The sequence below is a fragment of the Trachurus japonicus genome, chromosome 20 (genome assembly GCF_045865225.1).
Source record: "Trachurus japonicus isolate A0001 chromosome 20, Traja_1.0".
Lineage (NCBI taxonomy): Eukaryota > Metazoa > Chordata > Actinopteri > Carangiformes > Carangidae > Trachurus > Trachurus japonicus.
The window spans coordinates 26,951,718-26,978,138 of record NC_140926.1 but is presented as its reverse complement, the minus strand read 5'-3'; the positions used below and the strand labels follow the sequence as shown (position 1 = coordinate 26,978,138).

Below are 26,421 nucleotides of genomic sequence, written 5' to 3'. Positions count from 1 at the left end.
ATCACCATGAAGCATCCAGACTAGAATCAGACCAGCAGCACAGCCAGCACTATACCTGCACTTTAGCTTGACTTGTATCAGCTGATCAATAATCAGTGCAGCACAGATACCATCATGTAGAGGAAGAAGGTAAGAATTGTTGGAGAGCTGTAAAAGAGCTGATGTCTCCGTTACATAGAGTTTGCTCAACATAGGCAACTGATAAGTTTATTTTTCCACTGTGAACTGATTCGCTACTGATTCTACAAAGGAGTTTTGATTTTGTCACAATGCAGAAAAAGTGCCATATAACACCATGTCAAAGCTGAATAAATACAAACACATGAGGTTTTATACAAAACATTATCAGCATTCTCCTTTCTGGAACACTGGGGGTGTGTTGACTGAAGACACTGAAACCACACCTGGCATCGGGAACGCTACCACTTAACTTTATGCTAAACATAACTTCATCCAGCAGCCGTATCAGCAAACTACAGCTGCACATGATCAAGCCACCAGAGCCAGAGTCACATTTTGAGAAAGAGGAAAACTGCAAGTCAGAAACAGGTAAGAGGCAGAGCGGCAGGTGGAGATGTTCTTGTTGCATTCAGTGAGGACACGAGTCTGCTACCGCGTTTACCTACTCAAAAATCCTCAATGGAATGATGAAATTGTGTTTAATGGTCTAATTCCGAAATAGTTCAGTTGTTTTTCGGTCTTTTCTTTTTTTCTTTTACGTTCTTTTACATTTTTAAATGAATAGGGAAACAAATATGTATTTGGGTGGATATGGTATTTATTATACTCCATTATTTATTTAATGATTTATTCATTTAAAATCCATTATCAAAGCTCAAACGATGCTTGAAAGACAGAGTCTTTGAACATAAGTATGCTATCAGAAAGGCAAACTTTGATTACCCAGTGGCTAAGCACTTTTTTGAAGCACATGACAGCAATCCTGGCTCACTTATGGTTGAAGGCCTAAAAAGCATTCAAAAAAAAAACATTAGAGGTGGTGATAGACTCAAAGTACTTTTGCAGAGAGAGATTTTTTATATTTACCAAATGAAAGCCACTATCTATCCAGGTTTAAATAAAGACATTGATTTCAGTCCTTTTTGTATTTTCTTTCTGTCATTACAGAGATATGGTATTTTTTATTTTTCATTTTATTTTTCTATTTTTCTGCATTTCATTGTTTAAAGGTGTACAGAAAAGAAAATTGAATTTGAGCCCACTCTGGATCATAAAATTAATGTGATAACTTATCTTTCAGACGATGTAGGCCAAACTTTGTGCAAAATTCTATTTTTGAGTAAATCCGGGATGAAAGTGTATATATTTTTTTCCGCATTGGATAATGCAGGCGCACGGATTATACGTCAGCCTGCGCACGATTCACCAGCCACTGATATTGGATCTGTCATCCGTCATTCAAACGTCTGAGACAACACACACACGGAGCTCGGGCTCGCCCCAAGCTTTCAATATCCCGCCCGCTCGATAACGACCAATCAAATTCGTTTTCCTTACTCGGGTAAACTCGTGTTGCAGCTCGTGACAACTCGGCGCGACAAACAGGACAAACGGCCATTTCTGTACACCTTTAACAATTGGTGGAGCCATCTATTGGTCATGGTCTGTTATTTCCCATGTTTCCATTGTCCTCATACCTACCAGGGGATTCCAATCATCCTATATAAGGAGCATCAGTGTGCTGAGGGTTACACCCTGAGGAAGGCTTTTGTGCCAAAATGTTTTAACCTTTTCTTCATGAAATAGCATTTTTGAACACAGGCTTTTTACAAGAGTGCCTTGGATTTGCCTTTTTTGTCCATTATCAAAGCTATAAAAAACAAAAAAACAAACAATCATAATTTTCATTCATTCTGTTATATTCCTTTGTTTCTATATAATTATATCTCTAGTTTCCCTAAACACAGATTTAGACTCCAGTCAAGATCAAATCAGATGAGGCTGTGAGAGCAAAACGGTGCCAGGTGCAGCAGCCATTTTGGTCCTGCCGTTAGATGGAGTAATCTGATCCTGAGCTGCCCTCCATTACGGCTCATATTTCACCACTGTTGACTGGCTGGCTGATTGAATTACAGTGGAGGCATGGGGGGTTGGGAGGGGCTAAGCATCCAGAATAGGCCATTTAGATGCAGGTAGGGATGACCATTCAACATAGGCCAAAAGACCAGTTCAGCTCTTGTACTCATGTTCCTATACAGTCAGTTGGATACCAAGTAATAGGTATGCAGTATTTTTTCTGAAGGTAAGGTAAATTGGGTTTTGATGAACCTGACAACCTAGTTCAAAGATACATATGTGGTTAATAAATAATTTTATTCTGATAAGAAGAGAGAGAGAGACAGGAAAGTCAGAGAGAGGGCCGGTCAGGTTTGAACCAATGGCCACTGCAATTGGGAAAAAGCCTCAATGGTACATGCTCTACCAGCTGAGCCACTGACAAGCCTGTTTCTCTGTCAGTGTTCTTTTATGTGATTCAGTGATAAGTTTGCACATGTGATCCTGCAAAATGTCAGTGGAGTGGTGCTGCTGGTCTGGTGATGGCAGCCATTAACATGTCATTACACCGGTAATATCAGCAGCACAGGGGCGGACCGTGTGTGTGTGTGTTGGGGAGAGGAGGGGAGGGCAATAGACTCAGTTACCATGGGAATGTTGACTTGGTGGGAGGGAAGAGCATCAATCAGACACTTTGTGTGTGTGTGTGTGCACATTTACTCACCATCACTCTGGTTTTAATAGAGCCTGGCTACATAGGGCTGATGTGATTGTCAGTGTGTGTGTTGATGTAAAGGATGTTCAAATTTTGAGTGTGTGTGTGTGTGTGTGTGTGTGTGTGTGTGTGTGTGTGTGTGTGTGTGTGTGTGTGTGTGTGCAACAACACATTCACTTCACACATTTTTTGTCCTTGGTGCATGCGTGCGTGTGTGTGTTAGGTTGTGGTGACTTATGTGTCCCTGTCCTGCTAAAGATCCATCTGACCATAGGATGACCTTTAGTTCAAGGACACAAACCTACTGACATTGTGTGTGTGTGTGTGTGTGTGTGTGTGTGTGTGCGTGCGTGTGTGCGTGCATGCGTGTGTGTGCGTCTCAGGCCAAACAAGAAATCAACCCTGTGTCTAAATGACAGGGGAACAGATGGAGGGATGTGTGTGAGTCAGTGGAACAACTTTTCTTATTAACTTTTAAGTGCAGCAAGTGATTTAATGACTTAATGTAAGACACGTATCCTGATGCTGAGATTTACACGTGTATCCATGGATATGGTCTATGTGGAAAAGGAATAATGATTAAAAGTATTTAATCAGAATGAGGAAAACTCATGAACAGATAGAGATAAATACAAATGAATGAATGAATACAATTTTCTGTGGTGAAAACATTCAACAAGGTAATGACATGTTTTACACTGAGATCCACTACTCTAACATGGTGGACCCCATCGCTACAACTCAAAAATTGATAAGTGATAAGAGTGTTATAAGAGTTTCTCTCTAAACATGTCAGCATGCCCATGCCCATACTATAGCCTATTTGGTTTTACTCAAAGCGCCATTTAATGTGTTGACAGATACTGTAAGTGTGGGTGTTGTTAGCAGGAGGACTAGCTAACCGTCATGACAGCAGGCAGCCTGAGCTTCACTAACATCACTGGCTGCTGTTATCCAGGCGGGGACGAGTTGGAGCTACTCCTTACTCGCATGAGTAAAAACAAAATCTCCTGCAGTCAAACTCGCGTCAACACCGCTTGATGTTGTTATGTCTGAAAAACATGCAGTTTGTCTTCATAAAGTGTCCTGTTGGACTCTGGTAGGTTACGCACTGCAACTGACAGGTTACTGTGTCTTTAAAGGGACAACGAGGAGTTTCTATTTGGTTATAAAAAAGTCTCATATTAATGTGGATGAATCTACGTTACGCACACTTGTTAATGAGCCCACTTTCGATAAATATATGGTTTTTTTTTTGTTTTTTTTTGATCAAAATTTTATTTAATTCCTCAAAACATTAGGAAAGAAAACAAAAAACATAGTGAATAATACAGGGCACAAGGGAGTGTGATAGATAAACGATAAACAGTACTAACAAACAAGACCACAGTAAAAAAAATAAAAATAAAAAAGGGGAACAGAACCAGAGCAAAATTGTAAAAAGATGCTCTGATACCACACAGCAATAACAAATACTTCACAGACAAGACTCACATACACAAAAACAAAGACAACCACAGACAAACAAGACAAACAGGGCCTGTAGGGTTAGACAACCCTAGAATTTAGAGGAAGAGAGAGAGAGGAAAAAAAAAGGGATAAATATTAAATAAATTAATAATAATAATTATCATAGAAGCTATGACGCGTTAATTTTCTGAATATGCTCGATGGCCTTAGACCAGGTCAGAAGAGACTCAGATTTTGCTCCATTGATTCTGGCAGTAGATCTTTCTAGTAAACAAAAAATATATGGTTTTGTCTCTATCGTTATTTTGTTATTATTAGTGGTGGCGGAAATGCTGGGCGAGCCGACCAGTGTTTCTTTACTTTCGGTTTTGTGGCGAATCATGAGAATAACACCGCCGAATCGCCGTTTATGGTCGGAACTACGACGGTATGTGATCGTCTTCGAACCTCTGACTTTAATTCTTGATGAATGAAAACATGAGTCTGTCTTGCGCCGGTCAAAGAATTTCACGGTGCGGAGGCTCATAAATGTAGTGTGAAAACGCTTTGCTTTTCCAAAACTCCTAGTTGCCCCTTTAAGGTTTTCAGCAGTGATGTACGGCAAGGTCGTAAAATGTTAAGGTGTGCGTCAGTTCAGTAAACGCTACAAACGAAGCAACACGTGGTCATTGACTCCTGCACAAACACAATAGATGTCTTTCTAAATCCATGGTGAAGACACTGTAAGTGAGAGGACAGTGTGGATGTCTCTGTTCATCTTTTCTTTCATGCCCTTATAAATGCACAATCTATAGCTTATTTGGATTGAATATCAATTAAAATGAATGAATGAGTGAATTATAATGTAATGCTATTAAATATGTCTTTATTATCATTTTAAAATTTAAAATAAAATGACGGGTAAAAATAGATTATGATGGCATTTTTATGACCCGGTCAGTCACAACATCCAAGCTGTGACCAAACTGTGTGTGAGCTTGAGCTAACCCTGTTGAGCAGAGCATCTCTCCTGCTAGCATAACCGCTGAGTTCAGCTCTACACTCTGTGCACAATTATTAGGCAAGTGAGTATGAGACACATTTTTCAAACATTTTATGGGCAGATGAAATGAGAGTGACTCTTGGCCATGGATGGATCACTACTGGTCACAGGTGGAGGAGGGGGGGAGGAGCTAAATGGACCTTCTCTGGTTGAAGAGGGACTTAAAACCAACTGCCAATTTTTAGATGATGATGACTTTCTTCAAGCAGTGGTACAGGAAAAAGTCGCATTCAAGAACCCTCCATGACATGCATCCAAGCACTGGACTGCATCAGATCTCATTTCATCTGTCCATAAAATGTTTGAAGAATCTGTCTTCAGATATGCCTTGGCCTAGTCTTGATGTTGATAGGGTGTTGATCATTTTGGCAACACCCTCCCTCATTACACAAATACACCTCATTCTGCTTAAATCCAACAAACATTCAAGTTTATATAGCTTGAAGTTGAAAAATATGATATGATGATGATACTAAGGTCAAAATACTCACTTGCCTAATATTTGTGCACACAGTGTAGGTTCAGACAGTCTGCATGGTCTCAGTCCAAAACGGTTTTAATGTTTCTCTCCCCATTTAATCTCCACCTGTCTCATCACAGAGCACAGACTCTCATCCGCGCTGCGAGAAACACCGCGTCATGCCACAGCCGCCCGCCACGGAGTGTCCGTCCGCCGAGGCAGACGAGGTGTCTGGCTGACCTGGAGCACCAAAAGCCGATTGTTAGCGGGTTTTTTGGCCAGTGGGAAAAGTCCATGTCAGGACTTCTTAAATGGCGTGCTACTTGAACTTGCTGAATTCTAATCCCTCTGTTGATGTGGCATTGTGAAAATTGAGTTGTTTCCGACACAGGTGTGGTTTCTTTTGTGCCCTCACATTTAAAACAGAAGTGGGGTTAATTCTTCATAAACTGCTGAATTTAACTCAGTTACTCACAGCGCCTCCTACTGTAAACAGCTTGTTTTGAGACAATCATTTCATTCTGTAGTCTGATACGTAGATAAATGTATGCCTATTCTGTGGTCTCTGACTCACTGGGTGAACACAGTTGAGAATACAAAATGCTGTTGGCTAACCCTTACACATTTTTTATTACTACTTGGTCAACATGAAGGTTAAGGACCTATTGTGGGCTTGGTTAAAGGTAGGGTTGGAGATCCTATTCTGGAGCATTTTTTACATAACTGTTTGAAATCCTCTTCAAACTCCGATTGCAACCAATTAATTAAATGCTTTTTCACAAAAATGAAAAAGTCAGTCACCAGTGGGACGGACAATCCTGTAAAAACAACAGCCAATCATCATGAATGTGATGTTCAAGTCAATTGGATCATGTTGAAGCTGCCGTCTCTCTCTCCCTCCCTCCTCTGTACCGCTCTTCCTTCACTAATCACGTTACCGATCAGAGTCTTCAACCATCATGTGAAGTCTGGTACAGGTGGTAATCTACCTCTAAGATGGATGTTGGATTCTTTATTATGATGTCAGGTGTTTTCTTTCACATCAATGAGCCATGAGGAAAATCTGGGGGGCAGTTAGTGATGCTGTGTATGGCTGAGGTGTATTGTTTTTTGTCATTGTGGCCATCAAGGCATTTATGTCCAAGACAAATGTCCCTGAACGGGACAATAAAGTTTATTGTATCGTATTGTGTCGTGTTGTATCGTATCGTATCGTATCGCACCGCATCGCATCGCATCGCATCGCATCGCATCGTATCGTATCGTATCGTATGGTATGTGTAGTGACACGCGACAGTATCGCGGAGAGCTGCGTTTACATTGGGTCACACCTTGATGTGAACCCAACACTGAACAAGTGTTGTGTGTTCCTGGGCTCTGGAGACTTCAGAGAGAAGTCTGAGGAAAGGGGATTGGACTTTTGACTTGTGTATTTTCAAAATGTGAACCATTTTTCCAGGATCTTCAACCATACCTTTAAATATTGATGAGTAAACACTGACTTGTAGCAGAGAGTTTAACCAGAACCACCTGTTCTCCCTGATGTTTCAGACCTAAATCCAGGAAACGATTGTTTTCTCAGAAATATTCATATAAATGTAAATGTGAGTGATACCCAACTGTTTCTGTCTTTGGCTTGGTGACCACATGAAGCAGAGGGCAGCTCTGACCTACTGAATGCAGACAGAATGTAAAGGACATCTCCAGTAGATGTGCTAAGTGTTTTAATGGATGGTTTGTCCTTTAAGTGAAGCCATTTTTCCCTCTGAGGGACTGGGCTACAGGTCATCAGGGTGGTATTATGTAACTCTGCAGACATGGCGTTCCCCTGTCCCGGGACATGTTCATCAAGATGTTTCAATCTAGCAGGCGGAGGGTGTTGGAGGTGACACCGGTTCATTACGCCACATGGTAACCTCAGAGCCCCACTGCAGGTCAAATATTGATCTGATCAGCTCCTTCTTTATCATTTCATTTATCTTCCCGGCGGCATCTCTCACCACATGCTTCTAGCTCCTCAGCTCTGTGATTGATCATCGCCTGAATGCTAACCAAACCCAAGCACTGTGATTTTTCATCAGTCAGTCAATCACTGAAGTGGGCAGGTCACACTTTTTCCCTCTGAGACAAAACGCTGGCAGAGTGGGTGCAGCTGACAGCGCTCAGAAAGAGACTCTGAGCTGTTGTTTGTGTCTCATTGAATTAAGGGTTTGATGGTTGTTCATGTGCTGAGTGTCTAAGGAGCTATCAGCTTCAAAAAACCTGTAATTTGGAAAATGTCTGTGTGTCACTGAGTTAATCACTTTTTTCCCTTCTCCACTGAAACACTGAACGTCATGCTGTTCATGGAACATATCATCGAGCCTGCACTTAATTTCTTTTCCCCACTTTGGAGCTGCTGTCTTTTCCTGTTTATTGTCTGTTTTGCTAGGTTTTTTGTAGTTTTAGTTTCACTTTCCCGCTTTCCATATTGAAAGAATCTACAGAGTTGATTCATCTCTCCTTGGTTTTTGTGATACTTTAAATGTTAAGCTGGTTTAAAACGGTCCAATTCAATCATTTGACTGAAGCTAGATAATGAAAAGAAATAAACCTTCTACAAAAATCACAAACTAAAGTCAACAGCAGCAGGTGTTTTTTCATCACAGTGACTTATTAAAAGGATGAGGATGAGGAATCAGGAAGAGCAGAACACGTCCTGGTTTGTGTGTTAGTCTGAACGGTCTGCTCTCCACAGGTTCCTTCTAGTAACAGGTGTAATACTAAACCAGTGGCTTTGGTCCGGATTACATTGCTATTCTAAACTAAAAGAAAAACAGACAACACACAATCAGCCACTTTAAAGAGGACTGAAGATGGGAGTGTCTTTAAATGTCCCTCTGTGTCTGCGGAGGTTAATATTCTCAGATAGATCTCATGAGCTGAGGACAGCAGCTCTGTGTGTGGACTTTCTGAAGCATTTCACCAGAGCAGGTGTCAGCTCATTTAAGTGGAGGTGACCTCAGTTTGGAAACAAATCCCAAGCTTATTTAGAAAAGCATTTCCAGTACAAAGGAACAGAGGAAGATGCCATTTTTCACTGCTGAGCAGCCCCGGGGGAAATGTGTTTCTAATGGAGGGCCAATAACCACCCCCACCTCCCACTATTCAAGCTATGGAGCAGGGTAGACCGATTGTGGGATGGCATTTACGTAATCTAAGGGGAGCAGAGGTCATTTAGGAGAGCAAGCCGCTGGCACACTGGTACAGGGTTCAAATCCCATTGAGGTCCTAACCCACTAAAACAGCATGTGTTAACTCTCCTGTTACAAACACACAGAGCACCTCGGTCCTAAAAGAGTTACATGCAGAAAAGCAGAGGTAGAACAAGTATTAAGATCATTCACTTACATGAGTGTCATAAACATTATTGGAAATATTATCATATAAATGTGACAAATGTATCCACAAAACAAGTAATTAGTCATGAGGTAACATTAACTTATTATAATACTACTGAAAGATATACAGTATATTGTAGGTATCTAGCATTTAAATGTTGTTTAACTGTTTTATAATGATGGGTTGTTTAGTGCAAACGGATGCATCATATTTTTGTAATCATCATGTTTTATGTGAAAAATGTAATTTGGAAAGCGTCAGATAAAAGTAGTGACGTCAAGAAGAACACATACTTTACTGTGAAACATGGAGAAAAAGTTAAGAAAAGTTGAGTATAAGTATCTGTAAAATACAGTGGACATCACTTCCCACCACTGCAGACAAGATGTTTTTAAAGCAGCTTCTGCTTATTAAGTGCATTAATGATTTATGACGCTGCATCCTGAAGTGTGTTGTCCTTCCAGCGTTTGGATGGACAGCACAATGAGACAACAACTTTTGAAGTTACAGCAGACTTTCTCCTTACTGTGCAAATGTGTCAGAGTTTAACAAACACACTTGTGCTTAGCTGTGGAAACGTTTCCATCTTACTGCAGCTTGGCCTGCGCAGACAAGCCTATGTTAGGCTTTAATTCCACAGCTTTAATCCCATCAGTCGTGTCATATAAACTCACCACTCTGCCGCTCTGACTCTCTCTTCTAAACACCTCGACTAAATTCAGTCATTTCCAGTTCATGTCTATTTTCTAGGCAGATGCTTCACAATAAACACAACATAATCACCCTTCTTTCCTGGTCCACTTTTAATATGAAAAATCTACAGGAAGTGCTGACTCTGGCATGACACCAAACAAACTATGGCGGGAAAGAATATATTTTTATTATACATTATATAAATATATAATATACTATATAAATATATTTACTTTTAAATGGACCAGCTATACACTAATTAAACTCAGAAACACAGGAGAATGTTTGGAACGTTTGTTTTGTCTTTTGTGATGATTCCGTTAGAGTTAAGGGAGGTTATTAATGAGGTTATTAAAAATACTAGAGGTTGCTGCTGTTTCAAGAGTGTTGGCACTCATGGAGAAGGATTACCTCTTAAAATGTTAATCTGGAATAATGAATAGATGAACATATTCATTGTTGATGTTGATGTGTTATCCTTTGCTACTTTTATTTTGAAATTTGAACATTTATTTACTGTAAGTGTGTGTGTGTGTGTGTGTGTGTGTGTGTGTGTGTGTGTGTGTGTGCGTGTGCGTGTGCGTGTGCGTGTGCGTGCGTGCGTATGTGTGTGTGTTGGACTCACGCCATGACAATGACACTGAAGTCGAGCCAGTTCCATGGGTCCCTCAGAAAGGTGAAGGGCCCCACGCAGAAACCTCGCGCCAGGATCTTTATGAGAGACTCAAAGGTGTAGATACCGGTGAAGGTGTACCTGAGGGAGGGAGGGAGGGGGAGGAGAATGATCAAGAGAGAACATATTTTAGGGAGATGAGGGATGGAGAGGGGAAAGGATGAAGAAGGGAGATGAGGTGAAAGATAAGTAAGAGGAGAGGAAAGAAAGAAGAAACAAAAAAGAGGAGGAAGAAAGGATGAAGGAAAACAAAAACAAAAACAAAAGACAGACAATAAAGGGGTGAAGATGGAGAGGGGAGGGGAAAAAGAGAAAACATGGTGAAAATCAAAGGTGGAGGAAAAACAGACAGGTAGAAGGTGAGGAAGAAAAGGAGGGAGGGTTGAAGGGCAACAAAGGACGACAGAAAGAAACAAGGTTGAGGAAAGGCAGTTTAGATCAGGAGTGGAGAGATGAATAAAAAAAAGAAAATGGTGAGAAGGAGTGGAAGAGGGGGGGTGGATGAATATTCATAAAAGGGACAGAGCCTCAATCCTCAGCCAAACATCACTTCAAACATCCCTCACTTATTCATTTTATCCCCTGAAACAAGTCTGACCCAACAGGAGCCAAGTGAAGCGAACAGAGACAGACAGACAGACAGGAGGGAGTCAGGCACGTCAATGCAGCTGGAGGCCATTAAAGGTTCAGTTCACACAAATCACTAAAACACACAGTGAGTCTGATCAAAACCAAATACACAGGCAGCACAGGCTTTTCAGTCCAGATCTTGATAGAAAATCACATCAGGTTTAGATTTCAACCAAACAACATGAGAAGCACTGACGGCTCTCATCTTTTTCTAATCGAGTTCGAGTTTGTTGCTGCTGAATCAACATCTCGGCAGAAGGTTGTAGACAGGTCAATGAGAAAATTATTTATTCTAATTCAACGGTTTTTCTCTTTTCTTGTAAATTTTATGGGAACCTCTAGAGGCCCAGAGAACAGGGGCCAGATGCATACAATTCACTGAAACTAGTTGTACGCACACAACCAGAAATATACATTATACAATATACATACATCCAATTCAGTGACAATTAAGTCACATGTGCAGGAGTCTCATTACTCCCACAACTGACTGAGCATGGATGAAGAATCTCTCTAAATCCATCATTTTGTATAAATACACTGAGCCACTGAGTGACTAAGCACAGAGAAGTAACTTTATTCTGGACTTCATTTAATGGACTATACTAGCACAAGTGGGTCCAGCAATGGTCAGAACAAAGGCCTTATCATGATCTTTTGGTAACGCTTTATATTAAGGTCCTTGTAATAAGCATTAGTTAATAGGTAATAAGGCCCTTATAAGTGATTACAAGATGCTTATTAACATTATTATGCGTTTATAAGACTATATATGTATTAATAGACTCATTATAATATAGTTAATAGCAGACTACAAGAGATTAATAATAACTTATAATAAACTTAGTTAACTGTTTGTTGATGCTTATGAACATTAATAAAATCCTTATGAGTATCTTATAATTGTTCATAATAACATTACAAACACATATATTGACTCAACTAGCCCAATCATTATGTCTTTGTTATGCCTTTATTAATCTTAAGGTCTATGTAATAAGCGTTAGTTAATAGGTAATAAGGCTCTTATAAGTGCTTACAAGTATTAATAGTCTCATTATAATATAGTTAATAGCAGACTATAAGAGATTTATAATAACTTATAAGAAACTTGTTAACTGTTTGTTGATGCTTAAGAACATTAATAAAATCTTCATGAGTAACAATCTAGCCCAACCATGATGTCTTTGTCATGCCTTTATTAATCTTTTTTTTGTTTGATTTATTAACATTAATATATACTTTATTGCTCATCTATTAGAAGTTAACTATGCACTTGTTTACAGTTAACTGTGCTTTTTGCAGGTACTGGATCTAAAGCGAGAACAATGTCTTATTAAGGCTGATAAATCTTTTATTATGCATTTGATTTTGGTTTTCAGAAAGGTGCGTCGGAGGAGAAGAGCAGACTTGTAGAGAAACTCCTGCACAGTTTCTTCTCACTTGAAACATTTATTAAGCGATTGTTTGGTTCACAGACCTTTCCCAAGACCCTCTTCTTTGTCATCTTCATCTGGTGACAGATTCGATTTTTTTCATGTTTTTTTTTTTTTTCCCCTGAAGGTAGGCTATTTAATTAGGATTTAAAGTTTTTTTGGTCGAACTACCTTCAAAAATCAGTTTTCTGAGTTTGTTTTGTGTGCCTGGCAAAGTCACTTTTTTTTTCTCCTTCCTCCTCCTTCCAGTGTTTATGACACTTTCTTTTCTGCTTTTTCTCAGTCTGTACTACAGTCTATGCTGTTGAGTGATTCTTTACCTCTTTCGCTTTTATTTTGAAGGCAAACAGCAAAACCGGAAGTTCCGGTTTAAGCTAGCCGCTGATAGATTAACACATGCCAATGTGTAAAATGGAGGTAGGCCTAGTTGCCCAACATTTCTGCCCCCGAGTAGAATTCAAACCCATTCTGGGTCTCGAAAAGAAGCAGCTGACAAGAGGAGCGTTGTGAGACGGAGGATGACTCTTCTGGTAAGTTTAACTGCTGTTAAGTACAAACTCAAATTTCCTTTATCCTCATTCTCTACCGACCCCTCCTCAGACTCCTCAAGCTCCTCAACCTCAGATGATGGCAAGAAGAAGAGGAAGAGGGAATTGCTTTTGATGCAAACAAGAGTGCAAAAGAGCAGCTGCGTTAAATGTTCAATGGAATTAAAAATTAAAAAAAATAAAAGTGTACTATTTTTTTCAAAGACCTGTTTTAGGTTATTTTTATTTTTATACATTAAGTATAAAAATCATGTTGCACTTTGCAAAATTGCACTTTTTTGAGTTAAATTATGTTTTGTATAATATGCCGATATGACAGCAATTAATAAAACAATGTGGGCTTCACTGTTGAAATATTTGTATTACTATGCAATCTTTTCTTTACATTTTATCAACCTTGACCACATGTATTGTTCATTACAGATGTGAAAGTTGTGAAAATCATTGTTAACCATTAATAAATGCATTACAAATGATTTATTAGACTTAATAAGGCATTGTTCTCGCTTTAGATCCAGTACCTGCAAAAAGCATAGTTAACTGTTAACAAGTGCATAGTTAATTTATAATAGATGAGCAATAAAGTATATATTAATGTTAATAAATCAAACAAAAAAGATTAATAAAGGCATGACAAAGACATCATGGTTGGGCTACACTCAATGTGTTTGTAATGTTATTATGAACAATTATAAGATACTCATGAAGATTGTATTAATGTTCTTAAGCATCAACAAACAGTTAACAAGTTTCTTATAAGTTATTATAAATCTCTTATAGTCTGCTATTAACTATATTATAATGAGACTATTAATACTTGTTAGCACTTATAAGAGCCTTATTACCTATTAACTAATGCTTATTACAAGGACCTTAATATAAAGCGTTACTGATATTTTATCTATAGAGCAATACCTCTGTGGAATAACCTCCCTCACTATCTCTGTTGTACTGAAAGTAAACAGATATTTAAAAAGAAATTGAAATCCTATTTTATACGAGTTGTACACAAGTACAAGTGGTCCCATTTTGATGTCTAAGAAAAACTCTGTTTAAGATTTGTGGAAATTTTCAAATATTTGTTTTCACTTTTTTACATTAGGTATATTGTGATTGACTGTGTTTGTAAATGTATGATATGTTGAAGATGTGACGTTCTTGTGTAAATTCTGTGTTGTTCCTTGTGGACCCCAGGAAGACTAGCTGGCTACCAAGGTACCAGCTAATGGGGATCCTTAATAAACAATTAAACAATTAAACTAAGTATGACAATGACAACAAACAGCTCATGGAACCACTCACAATAAATACATTAACATCTAAAGAAGCTGAAAGGGAAATTGAGCACAAATATTACAAGTTAATAAATTAAGCTCTGTGACGCTCGTTCTCATTTTAAGTTAAATTAGGTATCTCAGCTTATTTTGTATTTTCACTTCACAGTAACTTGGACCATTGTTGAAGGAACAGCACAGGTAACACCAGTTTATGTGGCATACTTGTGTTTTTTCTGTGTATGCATCATTCATGCATCTGGCCCCAGGGCTCACCATGAGTGTGCCAGCATTTACTGGAAGAGCTGCTTTCAACAGACCCCCCCCCTCCAAAAGGGGATTTTTTTTCTAAGAACGTAGATGCAGGTATAGTTCCATTAACCTGTGTAATTTGAAATTGTCACCTTAAAAACAAGTAATGGAAACATACATTTTAGGAAATACTGAAATGTTGTAAAAACTTTTAGCATGAGAAAGTTTTTCCAACAGTTATTTCAATAACTGTGGGATGGGTTCGATAGCAATATTTCCAAGGGAGCTGGTTCCAACTGAGGTAGACTGCTAGAAATGTAGAATTATGAATAATTGGAATGATATTTTGAGAGGATAAAAACGTATTCACAAATCTCAAAAGGGAAATGTAGACCATTCACAACAGTGTTTTGTCAACTTTAAAAAAAAAAAAAAAAAAGTAAGTTAAAATAAAATTGCTCATATTTGATTTTAAAACTATAATGGAAACCAGGCGACAGACATAGAAAGACAGGTACATAGACCGACAGACAGACAGACAGACAGGCAAGTAGGCAGACAGAGAGACGGGCGGACCGACAGACAGATGGACAGGCAGGCGGATGGACAGACGGACAGACAGACGGGCAGACGGACAGACAGACGGACGGACGGACGGACGGACGGACAGACAGACAGACCGTTTCCAAGTGCACTTACTCCAGGTATTTGGCCCAGTACGCCGGCTCTGACATGGCCATGAAACAACAGTTGGTCAGGATGGTGCACATGATGAACAAACTGAATAATGTGAGCTGGTTAAGGAACAAGGAAAGTTTCATATCACAGTACAACATAAAATCATTTATATCATGATCTGACAAATAGATGGAAATCTGTGGAATCACAGATAACCAACAGTCAGTGGGTCTCATTCATGAAAAGTAAGATTTGCACATAAATGCCCAAGCTACTCAAAACCAACTCCAGATTCATGAACACCAAAACTCAGATTTGATCATATCTACATACGTATGATTATGAATGCCAGTCAAGCGCAAGTTGACAGTGAGATTCAATTATGCTGATAAGTACAGCGGCTCATGGATGGCTTGGATGTACCAGATCAGTCAGCAAGCTCCTGCTGGATATATAAATATTGATGAATGCTAAAATGCACGTAAATTTCCCCCTGCAAACAGTTTAGACACAAACTTGTTCTGTTCACATTTCAGTGAGACCCATTACTGTCTGCATTCTGGTTGGGGGGCCTTTGCTGCTTGATCTGAATCATCTCATCTAACCTGATATTTATTTTCATGAGATAATTTTTGTTCATTTTCATATGCTGCCCAGTGCATGCTACAGGCTACAGCAAGCCTGCATTAAAACCGCTAAGCTATTCAATATTTGACATCAAGTCATCCAGGTTTTGTTTCCAATTCTGTGTGGTAGTAATGTGGTGTACTATTTTTTGAAAAGTATCAATTTGCAAACTCGTTAAACATCCTCTCTAAATATGCTCTACTGTGTGTGATGTTCAAGATTTAAGATTAATGTGCAAAATTCCAGGAAATAGTAACACGTCACACAGTGCATCATGTTATAAACATGCCTAGAAATACGTGATAAGAATCACTCTGCCATAACATTATATTTGTGAATAGTTTCATAGATAGTTGGAAGGAAGTGGGTGGATTTCGGTTGAAGAACAAGAAGGACCAGAATTACACAGTTAATTCAGTACTTCTCTCATGACTTGTAAGTCATGAGACTTTTCACTGTGGATAAAAGCATCAGTGCCAATGTGGAATGGAATTGTGCTCAGTGCAACAACAGCTATCGAGGAAGTGAAGCTTTTATGACTTGTTCCCTCATGGCGTGTCAGCTAAATGCCTGAAATGTAAATATAAAAAAATGTCCGTGTGTGTGTGTGTGTGTGTGTGTGTGTGTGCCGATCACATGCCAAAGTGATTTTACATGTGCCTTTTTTAAGCACCTTCCACTGATTTCCCATTAGGGCTAAATAAAGACGAAGTGCTTTGCCATGTTAGCATGTGTGTTTCAGCACTCCCCTCCAACGCCTGCCACATTCAATACAGAAAATTAATATGCCATTAACAACTCTGATGGTAGAAAGGGCCCTCTCTTGTCTAATCATCATATAAAGGGGAGCAGTAACTTTCCAAACTGTCAAAAGGCAGAAATATATGTTAAGTATCACCTTCACCTGCCATGTTCGGTGCTACACGTGATGAGGTGGGAGAGCCTTTGTAAGACCTTGCTCAGCTGTCAATCACACCTATAAATGAATCATAATTATTGTAATTTGGCAGAGGGAACATACTCCCTGTGTGAAAGCAGCCTAAACTCCAGCTGAAAGTTGTTTGAGCGGCGGGATAATTGTTGATTGAGTGCCAGCTGTAATGATGTTGCTGGAGTGCAGTGGCAGGCGGCAAGATAATACAGTTACCAATTGACAAACAACGCAAATGTCCCCCCACCGCTGCCACTGCAGAGCCAGGAGCTAATTATGCTGTAATGATAGCCCTGCTGATATGGACCTCCCAGGCCACCACATCAGTAATGTCATTACACCTCCCACATCCACCACAGGTTCCCTCTTCCTCTCCTCTCTCACCTTCAATTTCCCTCCTTCTTTCCACATTTGTGCATCTACATCATGCTTTCCTCTTTACCACCTTCTTATTTCTCAATTATCTTATTCAATCAGCTACAGACCAGGACACGGCACTACTCTCTATCCCACCAAATTAAATCATACAAACCTTAGGATGGCATCACTGTACTGTAGGTCTTAACTGATCCACAGACTGCTTTTATTTTGAAAGAGGAGCAGGGAGGAAATGCATCTGCAAGCAAAAGCTCATAGGAGAAGGGGCAGTGGTCAGTGGTCAGTCTGAATTTCTACATTGACTATATATACAGTATATATATAAAACAATAAAAAAAATTAAAGCCGCAAGTGGTGATGATTGGGCCCTTGCGACACCATGCCACCACGGGGGCCTGAGGCCCGCGGGGGCTGAGGCGCGAAGCAAGAAGGGAGAAAAAACCTTGCAGGAGTGAACAAACACAATGTTCGCTCATCCCCCTGCTGGCGCTACGAACAAAACCAGATGTGGGCAAGTGCGTTCATTACAAATGTCAAGTTTCGAGCAAATCAGACAATGCATGTAGGATTTATGACAAGTTAATGGTTCATCCACCAGGTAGCGCTAGGAACAAAACCGGATGTGGGCAGGTGTATTCAGGGATGGACTCTCATCACACATGTGAAGTTTTGACCAAATCGGACAATGCATGTACCAAGTTGATATATTATCCAGCAGGTGGTGCTACTTGGTGACCAGACGTGGTGCGTTCAGGGGCGGACCCTCATTGCACATTAGAAGTTTCAAGCAAATCGGACAAAGCATGAAAGAGTTATCATGACCATGTTCCATGGCGAGGGATCGAAAGTCGCTGCTGCCGCCTTGGGCGGCCTGCAACATGACACAACATGTGTATCACTGTGGAGATTCATCAAATTGACTGCCATGTGTAGAGAACTGAGTAAAATGGGAAGTTAATATATCACAACGTTCAGGGCGGAGCCATCGTCATGTCCAGTTTGAATTTGATAGATCAAGTATGTGGGCGTGAGAGCTGTTCAAGGTTAGATGGCATGCACTGAAACAGTCGCCAAAGTTTGTCGAGCCTGAGCAGCCACGCCATTTGACCTACAGACATTCTTTTAATTCATTTTGATCAGCATGGGGTCTTGATGTGTAAAAAAAATCTGAGGTCAATTGGGTGAAATCCCTACGACTAGTTTGTTCAAATATGAGGTGTGGAGAAAAAAAAGTCAAAAAAGTCAAAATGGATGACTTCCTGTTGGGTTTTGACCATGACGTTAACAGAGTTTTTTGTGCGTCTTGGCATACATGTGCACCGATTTTTGGCCACCTACGACAAAGTAAGCTCAATGGAGAAACAACTTTAAAATATCGAATTTTCATGCAGGCCTGATGTGCACACCAAATTTTATGCATTTTGGGGCATGGGAAAGGCTTCAAAAATGCAATCTTTTAGGCCTTACAAATAATAATAATAAACACTACATTTACAATAGGGCCTTTGCTGATGCTTGTCGTTGCTTGGGCCCTAAAAAAAACTTTGGGAGAACTATATATTTTTGTCAAAGTGAGTTCTCCACCCTTGCTGTTTATATTTTCATTTTTAACTTTCAACCCTTAAATTACAAGAAAGTTTTATAGCATAATTTTAATACAGTGCTGACACAATGCAGCTACTCTCTACATACAATGCTGAAACCTGAGCTACCACCTTGGACTTGTCTCAGACTGGAGAAAACAAGGCGACGTGACTATGATCAAGACGTTTTGACCTGGAAAAATTCCAGAACAATAAAAACAAAGTCAATGTCATATCCTGCAGAGCTGCACAAATACACACTCAATATCCGCTCACTAGGTCTGCATGTTAAATGTTTTTTTCTGTGTGTCAGTGTGTGCTATTGTGGTGTGTCATTCAGAGAACTGACATTTGCACATGGAGTTTTCACATGCAACTTTGTGTCTATTATGCTAATCTTAAATTTGGTCTAACTCGTGATTTATGATTTTGATATTGCCAATTTTGTGGCAGGTACACTTAGTTCTTATACTTACTTCATATATTTAAAAAATCATGGCTGATCAGCCTAAATAAAAGACATACACTTGACGCTGATTAATCGTCCCCATTCACAACCATTTACTGCCTGTGTCTCAGTGCAGCATGATGCACCAGTATTTCTCAGTGAGGGGGGGCAGAGACCTTTCTACTGCAGACATTATACTTAGTGGCCATTTGTACCTCATACAACCGCACTCCAAAAAAACTGTACTATCCCTTTAAAACACAAATTAGTCACCACATATGGCCAACGCAACCAAACACCTCAGCAGGAAACAGCACCAACACAAAGCCAGTGAATCATTGACTTTAGTGCAGCAACAAAAACACAATCGGGACACAACTGGCTGTAGTAAAGCTTCAGGATTCCAGAGCAACGCCTCATGGGATCCAAAATCAAAACGTGTATCCCAGCAGTACAGGCACTGATGAGGCAGTGTACTGTCAGACGCTGCTTCCCTCCTGAAAAACATTTAACAGTTACAGGGCAACTTTACCTGTTTTACACCTGTTCAGGTGTGTTTACTAGTCAGTGTTAAGTTAGTCTTCCTGTGAAACCAATTGTATAATGTCGTCTGAGGCCCCAGGCCAGCTTGATCTGATATCATCAGCATTAAAGTACCTGTGATGATGTCATAATGATGTCAAAGTGACAATCAATTTTATCTGACAGAGAGCTCAGACACCAGGAAAATTGCACAAAGCTGTTGCTGTTAAGTTTGCGAGAGACAAATGACTTTGATTGATCAATCAATATAAGATAACCTTAGGTTGTGTTAGATATGTGACAGATAGATAGATGGTTAGATAGATAGATACATACATACATACATAGATGTTTTTTTTTATTTCACATGTTACTACAGCTGCTATAATATTCCACCTATCTTCATTTAATTTTTAAAGCTTTAAAATGTTTGTTATTTGTACCAAAAATGCCATTTTATGAGGTTTCTGTTGTCAAATAAGAGATGTGTCCCCGTGTGAAACATAATCAAGTTTGAGGTAAAGATGTTTGGAAAATGAATAGTTTGCCTGTCGACTGTTGATGCCTGTTAAAAGAATAAACACAAGTTGTAATCTCAGTGATTGTAAACTCATGTGGCTGACTTTGAACAATCAGGGATCTGTAACATCCTGAATCCTCTGGGACCAGTTTATACTGGATCCTCAGGATGACGTGGTGTTTACTAGTTGTGTCAGTGGGCCCTGTGTGTGTTGCTCTGTATGATGATGAGAGAGAGAGGGAGAAGGAGAGAAAACCGCAGGGCTCATTCTGTTGGTCATATTTCTGAGCCAGATATCATCATGAGCTGTCTGCTGGGCCATAAACATGAACAGTAAATATAACCTCGTCTTCATCAAGGTGGTCCATCTACACACACATGCATAAACACACACACACACACACACACACACACACACACACACACACACACACATTGCTCCTGGATGACCTCTGACCTTTTCCAACACCCACTATTGTCAGGTTTGTTCACTGTGGTTTCCTCACATCTGTAGAAACATGTGCTGATGCCACTGTGAACATTTATTTACACTTCTCTTTTACAATCGCTCTGACCCATTTGTCAATACACAATTCCCAAAACAATTAATTTCTTGCTCAAAATCGCACAGTTTAACTAAACACTGACACATGTTGTCTTCCCACAGAAACATGTAGTCAGTCACAGCAGAGTCTCATAAAAACACTGACAACTGATGGAATAACACAAACTGAATCACTTTACCATGTATCAGATCTACTGTTTTACAATCAACAGAATATTCTATTGTATCATGAACTGGCTTTTGTGCTGTGCTGCTCTCTTCATTTTGCTTTTGTTGGGTTTAGTAAATTCAGGTATTTTGTACCAAAAAGTAGCAAAAAGTGAACGACCTATCTTAGAGCAGCTTTACAGAATGAACACTTTACAAAAAAAGAGGAGAATTCTACAGTAAAGCAACTGAAAATGACTGCAGAAAGAGAAAAATCAGCATCCTAGCTGCTGGTCATTCACAGATGTTTGAAAATGTAATTTACAAACAGAAGAAACAGTAAAATATAAAAAAGTCACTGCTAATCTGCCAGGTCTTCTTCTCTCTCTCTGTCTTTCTATCTTTTTTTTTTGTACAAGATCAGAGAAAATAGACCATGTGAAAGGGGATCAGCTGTGATTGATGTATTTGCATTAGCTCAATCAACTGGTTTTCAAAAGCAAAGAAACAAAATACAGGACATACATTTCCTCAGCCTTTAGGTTCGGTTTTGAACATGAGGTTTTCTGTTTTGACAAACAGTATGAAAGCAATTGAAAATTTAGCAGTTTACATTATAAAGTTACCTACCTACTGTTTTGGTCTTGGTTGAAGCTGTGTGTAAAAGAAGTTAAAACTAATTTTAAATATGTAAAATGTATGTATTTTGTGTCAAATGTGTTAATTGTACAGCCCACACAGGCTGATGTGGTAACTGTATGAAGAGTTTTGAAAAAGTGTTAAAAGTGTTGAAAAACAGGTCATAGCGTTTGTAAAAAAAAAAAAAAAAAAAAAAACTGTGACAACATTATCAAAATAATAATAAGTCATGATGCAGAAAATCAGAACATTTTCACATAACACAAAAAAGTATATTTCCCCCACACATTATGATTCTTCTGAATGTTGACTTCTAGTAATAATAGTTATCATGTCTGAAAATAAATAAGCTTAACTCATTGAGTGCCAGCCCTTTTATAAAATGGTCAGTGCCATGTGCCAGCGTTTCAGGGCATTTGGAGTAATATTTCAAGACCCAGAGAATATTTTGTACTATGACTCTGAAAACACCAAACAGCTCAAAGGAAAGAGGAGACTCTCTATTTAACTAGGGAAAAACCATTTGTTTGTACCTTGTTCCATTCTTGATATATCTTAAATTGAATAGAATCTGGTTGCACCAAAAAGACCACTTTTTTAATTTTAGCTTCAAAAACATGTAAGGCATCTGAAAATTTCACTTCACGAGTCCTACTCTGCAGAGTGATGCCTGCTCTCCTACTTCTCCTCCTGCAGTTGGGGCCCCCTCACCCTCTCCTACCCCCCTCCCCCTTCACCCTCTCATATCTGTATGTCAATGGCACTCAAGCGTTGGATTTTGATCGACGTACATCTACATCAATGGCACTCAATGAGTTAAAATGTTTGTTTAGTATATAGACCTTAGGTGATGGTTTATACTTAGGTGTTTAGCTTAAAGAAATCGTGACTCAAGGTGTCAGAGAGAAATTCAATTTAAATCCAAACGTGCTTTCAAACAGCAGCCTGACCTCTGGACCTAAACGCTCTCTGGCCCGTTGCCCGTTCCCCGTTCCCCGTCCCACACCACACTTAAGCTCCTCACCGGCGTCTGCCCCCGGCTCCAGACGTCAATGTGACAGATATTACTTCACACCCAAAACTCAACAGTCCCCCCCCCCCCCCACCCCCACTCCTCACATCACACTCATCTATTTTTGCTGTGGGAGGCGCCTGCTGGTGTTGAGAGACGTCGAGCCGGCGGACACGCTGCTGTTGTCAGGGGGATAAGTGGGTGAAGAGGTAGATGATGGAGGTGTGGTGCTACTGATGTGCTGCTTGTATGCTTGTGTGTATTACATAAAGAGACACAACAACAATTTGGACTAGTGTGTGTGTGAGGGGGGGCAGCTGCTGTAAGAGCAAAAGTTGTGTTGCTGAAGTGGAGTTTTAGTGTGTGTGTGTGTGTGTGTGTGTGTGTGTGAGAGAGAGAGAGAGAGAGAGAGAGAGAGAGAGAGAGTGTGTTTTCGGAGTGTTTGTGTGTGCTCAAGTGTGTTCTGGATTTGTGCCCTACCACACTGGCGCCTCAGTGACAAGCTGTGGTGTGAGTCGGACACATAGACACACACAGACATAAAGACACACACATATCAGCACGCACACTGAAGCCTGCAGGCTGCAGGGATGCTGCTCAGCGACTGACGTCTGACCTCTGACCTCCCTGCAGCCACTTCCCTGCAGCTGCTAGCAGACCGAGACATCATGCAGAGGCAGAGTGGGCGTGGAAGGATATGAGTGGACCAGGATCCTGATAGCGATTCTCCGGATGGGGTGGAAAGGGCTGAAGATGTAGAGGGCTGATGTGGCACTGAAGCGGAAGATGGCCTTCCCTTTGTTCAGGACTATGAAGGTCTGCAAGAAAGAAAGAGAAAAAACACATTAATTGGTAGAGCTAGATTTTACACATAATTTGATACAATTCAAGATAGTACATAGACTACACTATTCTCCCTCCAGATTGCAGAAAATATTTCCAGATGTGTGAAGAAGGAACACTATCCCATTTATTCTTGTCATGTCATAAGCTACAATCACTCTGGGGCAGCTTGTTTGAGTTCTTCACTAAGGCCTTTAATCATCCATGTAACCCAGACCCATTCACTGTGTTGTTCGGGGTGGCCATTGGTCAGATAGTGTGAAAAGTAGTTAGATAGTGTGAAAAGAAGTTGTGAAGCTAAGGCTATTTCCCTTTCAACACTGTTAGCCAGAAAGCTAATTTTACAGTCTTGGAAATCTGAAAGGGCTCCTACATTTGAAATGTGGTTGAGAGAGCTGGGAAATGTATTACACTTGGAGAAAATCAGGTACATTATATCTGCTAAAGAGGAAATCCTTTTTAAAAGCTGGCAACCTTTTCTTGATTTAATGTCTAAAAACTGAATTAGTGCTATTCTGTTGCTGTGCCATTTATTCTATACATATGTCCTGTTTGTCTCTATTTTCTTGTCATCTCATATTTAGGACATCATGAGGACAGTTTCCATGACAATTTTAATCAATTCGACAACACATACACTGCAGAAAATGACTAATTTAAACACTGCAATTATTCACATCAAGTTCACAAAAAGTGCTTCACTGACAGGTTCAGAGTGTCATGTGTCAGGAATAAAATTCCTGTAGATGTCTGTGTCTCGGGTGAAGCTGAATTTGTGATAAGAGACATATATTTTTATCCATTGTATCAATTGCACATGTAGACATGAGATTTTACTGACATTATTGTTAATGCTGAATGAGAAACTAGTTAATCTTGAGGAAAAATCAAACATTCCTGTAACCTGCAAACTCTATGTAGACAGATAAAGCTGCAGTGGCATGGTTGTCCACAGCAGTTCAGTGATGTCTGTCGCCACGCTGACATGAGGTCCTGCTGTCTTTTTCTTTTTTAAATTTATTTGAAAATGGACAATGCACATTAATAAAACAATATAAAAAAACAAATGTAAATGCACCCGAGTTAGCTTAAAAAGCTAGTTTTCATCGTCCTCTACTGGATTGTAAAGGGCAACCTTTAAAAAGAGCAAAAATGAAATAAAATACAATACCACATGGAATAGAACTCATTCTATACACATAATAAATACACATTTGGACGACAAAAACACAACAATGTGTGTCCACATTAATAAATACACATGTGGACGACAATAACATCATGGCTTAGTCAGTGCTCACATCTTTGGGTGTCAACAAGCCAGTTCTTTGCTTTTGCTTAGAATGAGTGATATGATGGAGATTCTCTCCATTCATGTGATGCTGATGTGAAGCTGAGAGCTTGTGGCCTTTGACTGTTTTGTAACAGTGCAGCAGCACAGACTTGCAGTTTTTTTGTTAATTCCCCCAAACTCTAAATGTTCCTGCAGACGAACTGGTACAAATAACACACAAACACGTTAAGTGTGTTTATGTGTGTTTGCCCTGGGTGCTTCAGAGAAACCCAGAGGATTCAGAGACACTACACTAGAGCTAAACACACAGAGGGAGTGAAACAGAGAAGAAGGAGGGTGAGGAATCTCCCCTAGAGGAACTTCACCGGGGAGAGAAACAGATACACAAATACAAAAAGAGCAGAGAGTGGACTGAGGGTGGTCTGAACCAGTGGATGAGCTGGCAAAATGTTGCTTTTTACAGGGAAAGAATTCATCACTCAGCAGTCCCGACTGATCTCCACTCCTCCAGCTGCTAACTCAACTATTCAGACACCTGAGTACTTTACTGTGTGGTTTGTAGAAACTTGAATACATGGTGATCCGCCAAATTATCAAGAGGAACATTGAGTCTCTCATTTCTATGCAGATGACACCATTATGTTTTCACCTGTCTCCTCTTAAGCTCTAATATCCAGATTTCAATCTGCCTTGGACACACCAAGTTCTCAGAGCGAGTGTGAGTTTCAGCATATAAAAGAGTGGTTCCAAATCATGACATATTGGAAAATAAAAAAAACATTTGTGGCCTACTATACTATACTATACTATACTATACTATACTAAAATAATCTTTATGTATTTGCTATACATGTACATTCTAATTATGTTACTATTGTTTCTCTCTCTTTTTTGCACTACCTCAGACAACTTATCATTGATATTATTTCAAAAATGAAATATTATTATTTTATATATATTTATTATTATATTATTAGGGGACACTATTGTATTCCTAGGAATTCTTCTTCTTCTTCTTCTTCTTCTTCTTCTTCTTCTTCTTCTTCTTCTTCTTCTTCTTCTTCTTCTTCTTCTTCTTCTTCTTCTTCTTCTTCTTCTTCTTCTTCTTCTTCTTCTTCCAAGGAAGTCATACTTCCCATGGGCGAAAACTCACCAAACTTCACAGAAACAACCGACCGCATGCCAGATTCACTCAACTCCTAAGCGTTTAAATTTAAAAACTTTAAAAATTCCTACCAAACCAACGGTAGATGCTACAGTTTTGAAACTTCACCACAATGTAGCCTCAATACTGCTGAAACTTTTGTCCACTTAAACTCATTACAAATTATGAAGTCCATCACTCTGTTTTTTTCAATAACTGTAAAACTTTTAAAATGTATCTCCTCCCACAATTTTTGCTCAATTGACACCAAACTTGCTAGAGAGCATCTCCAGACTGTCCTCCACAAAACTTGTTTCTCAGATTTTTGATTAAGCAAAAATTGAGCCTACAGTGCATGAAAACGTTTGACTGTAAACAGTACTGTAAGCATATACCATCAAATTCTTGCTATATACATTTTCAAACTTCCTGAAAAAAAAGACAATATTTTGGAGTCATGGTTGATGAAGTTTAGCAAATATCAGAATTTTAATTCAAAA

At 39.5% G+C, this 26,421-nt stretch overlaps 1 protein-coding gene across 4 annotated transcripts in view; it reads right to left on the bottom strand.

Annotated features, from left to right (window-relative positions):
- LOC146967037 (sodium channel protein type 5 subunit alpha-like) overlaps positions 1-26,421 on the bottom strand; it is a 468,832-nt gene that overhangs the window by 361,232 nt on the left and 81,179 nt on the right. The window contains exons 4-6 of one of the 4 annotated variants that reach the window (XM_085763726.1): positions 23,340-23,458; positions 15,290-15,379; positions 10,403-10,531 (exon numbers count right to left, since the gene is read on the bottom strand). In XM_085763726.1, the coding sequence (XP_085619852.1) occupies positions 10,403-10,531; positions 15,290-15,379; positions 23,340-23,458 (338 nt within the window). Of the gene's footprint in view, positions 1-10,402; positions 10,532-15,289; positions 15,412-23,339; positions 23,459-26,421 lie in introns of those variants that run through there. The other 3 variants (XM_085763723.1, XM_085763724.1, XM_085763725.1) reach the window with 3 other exon arrangements.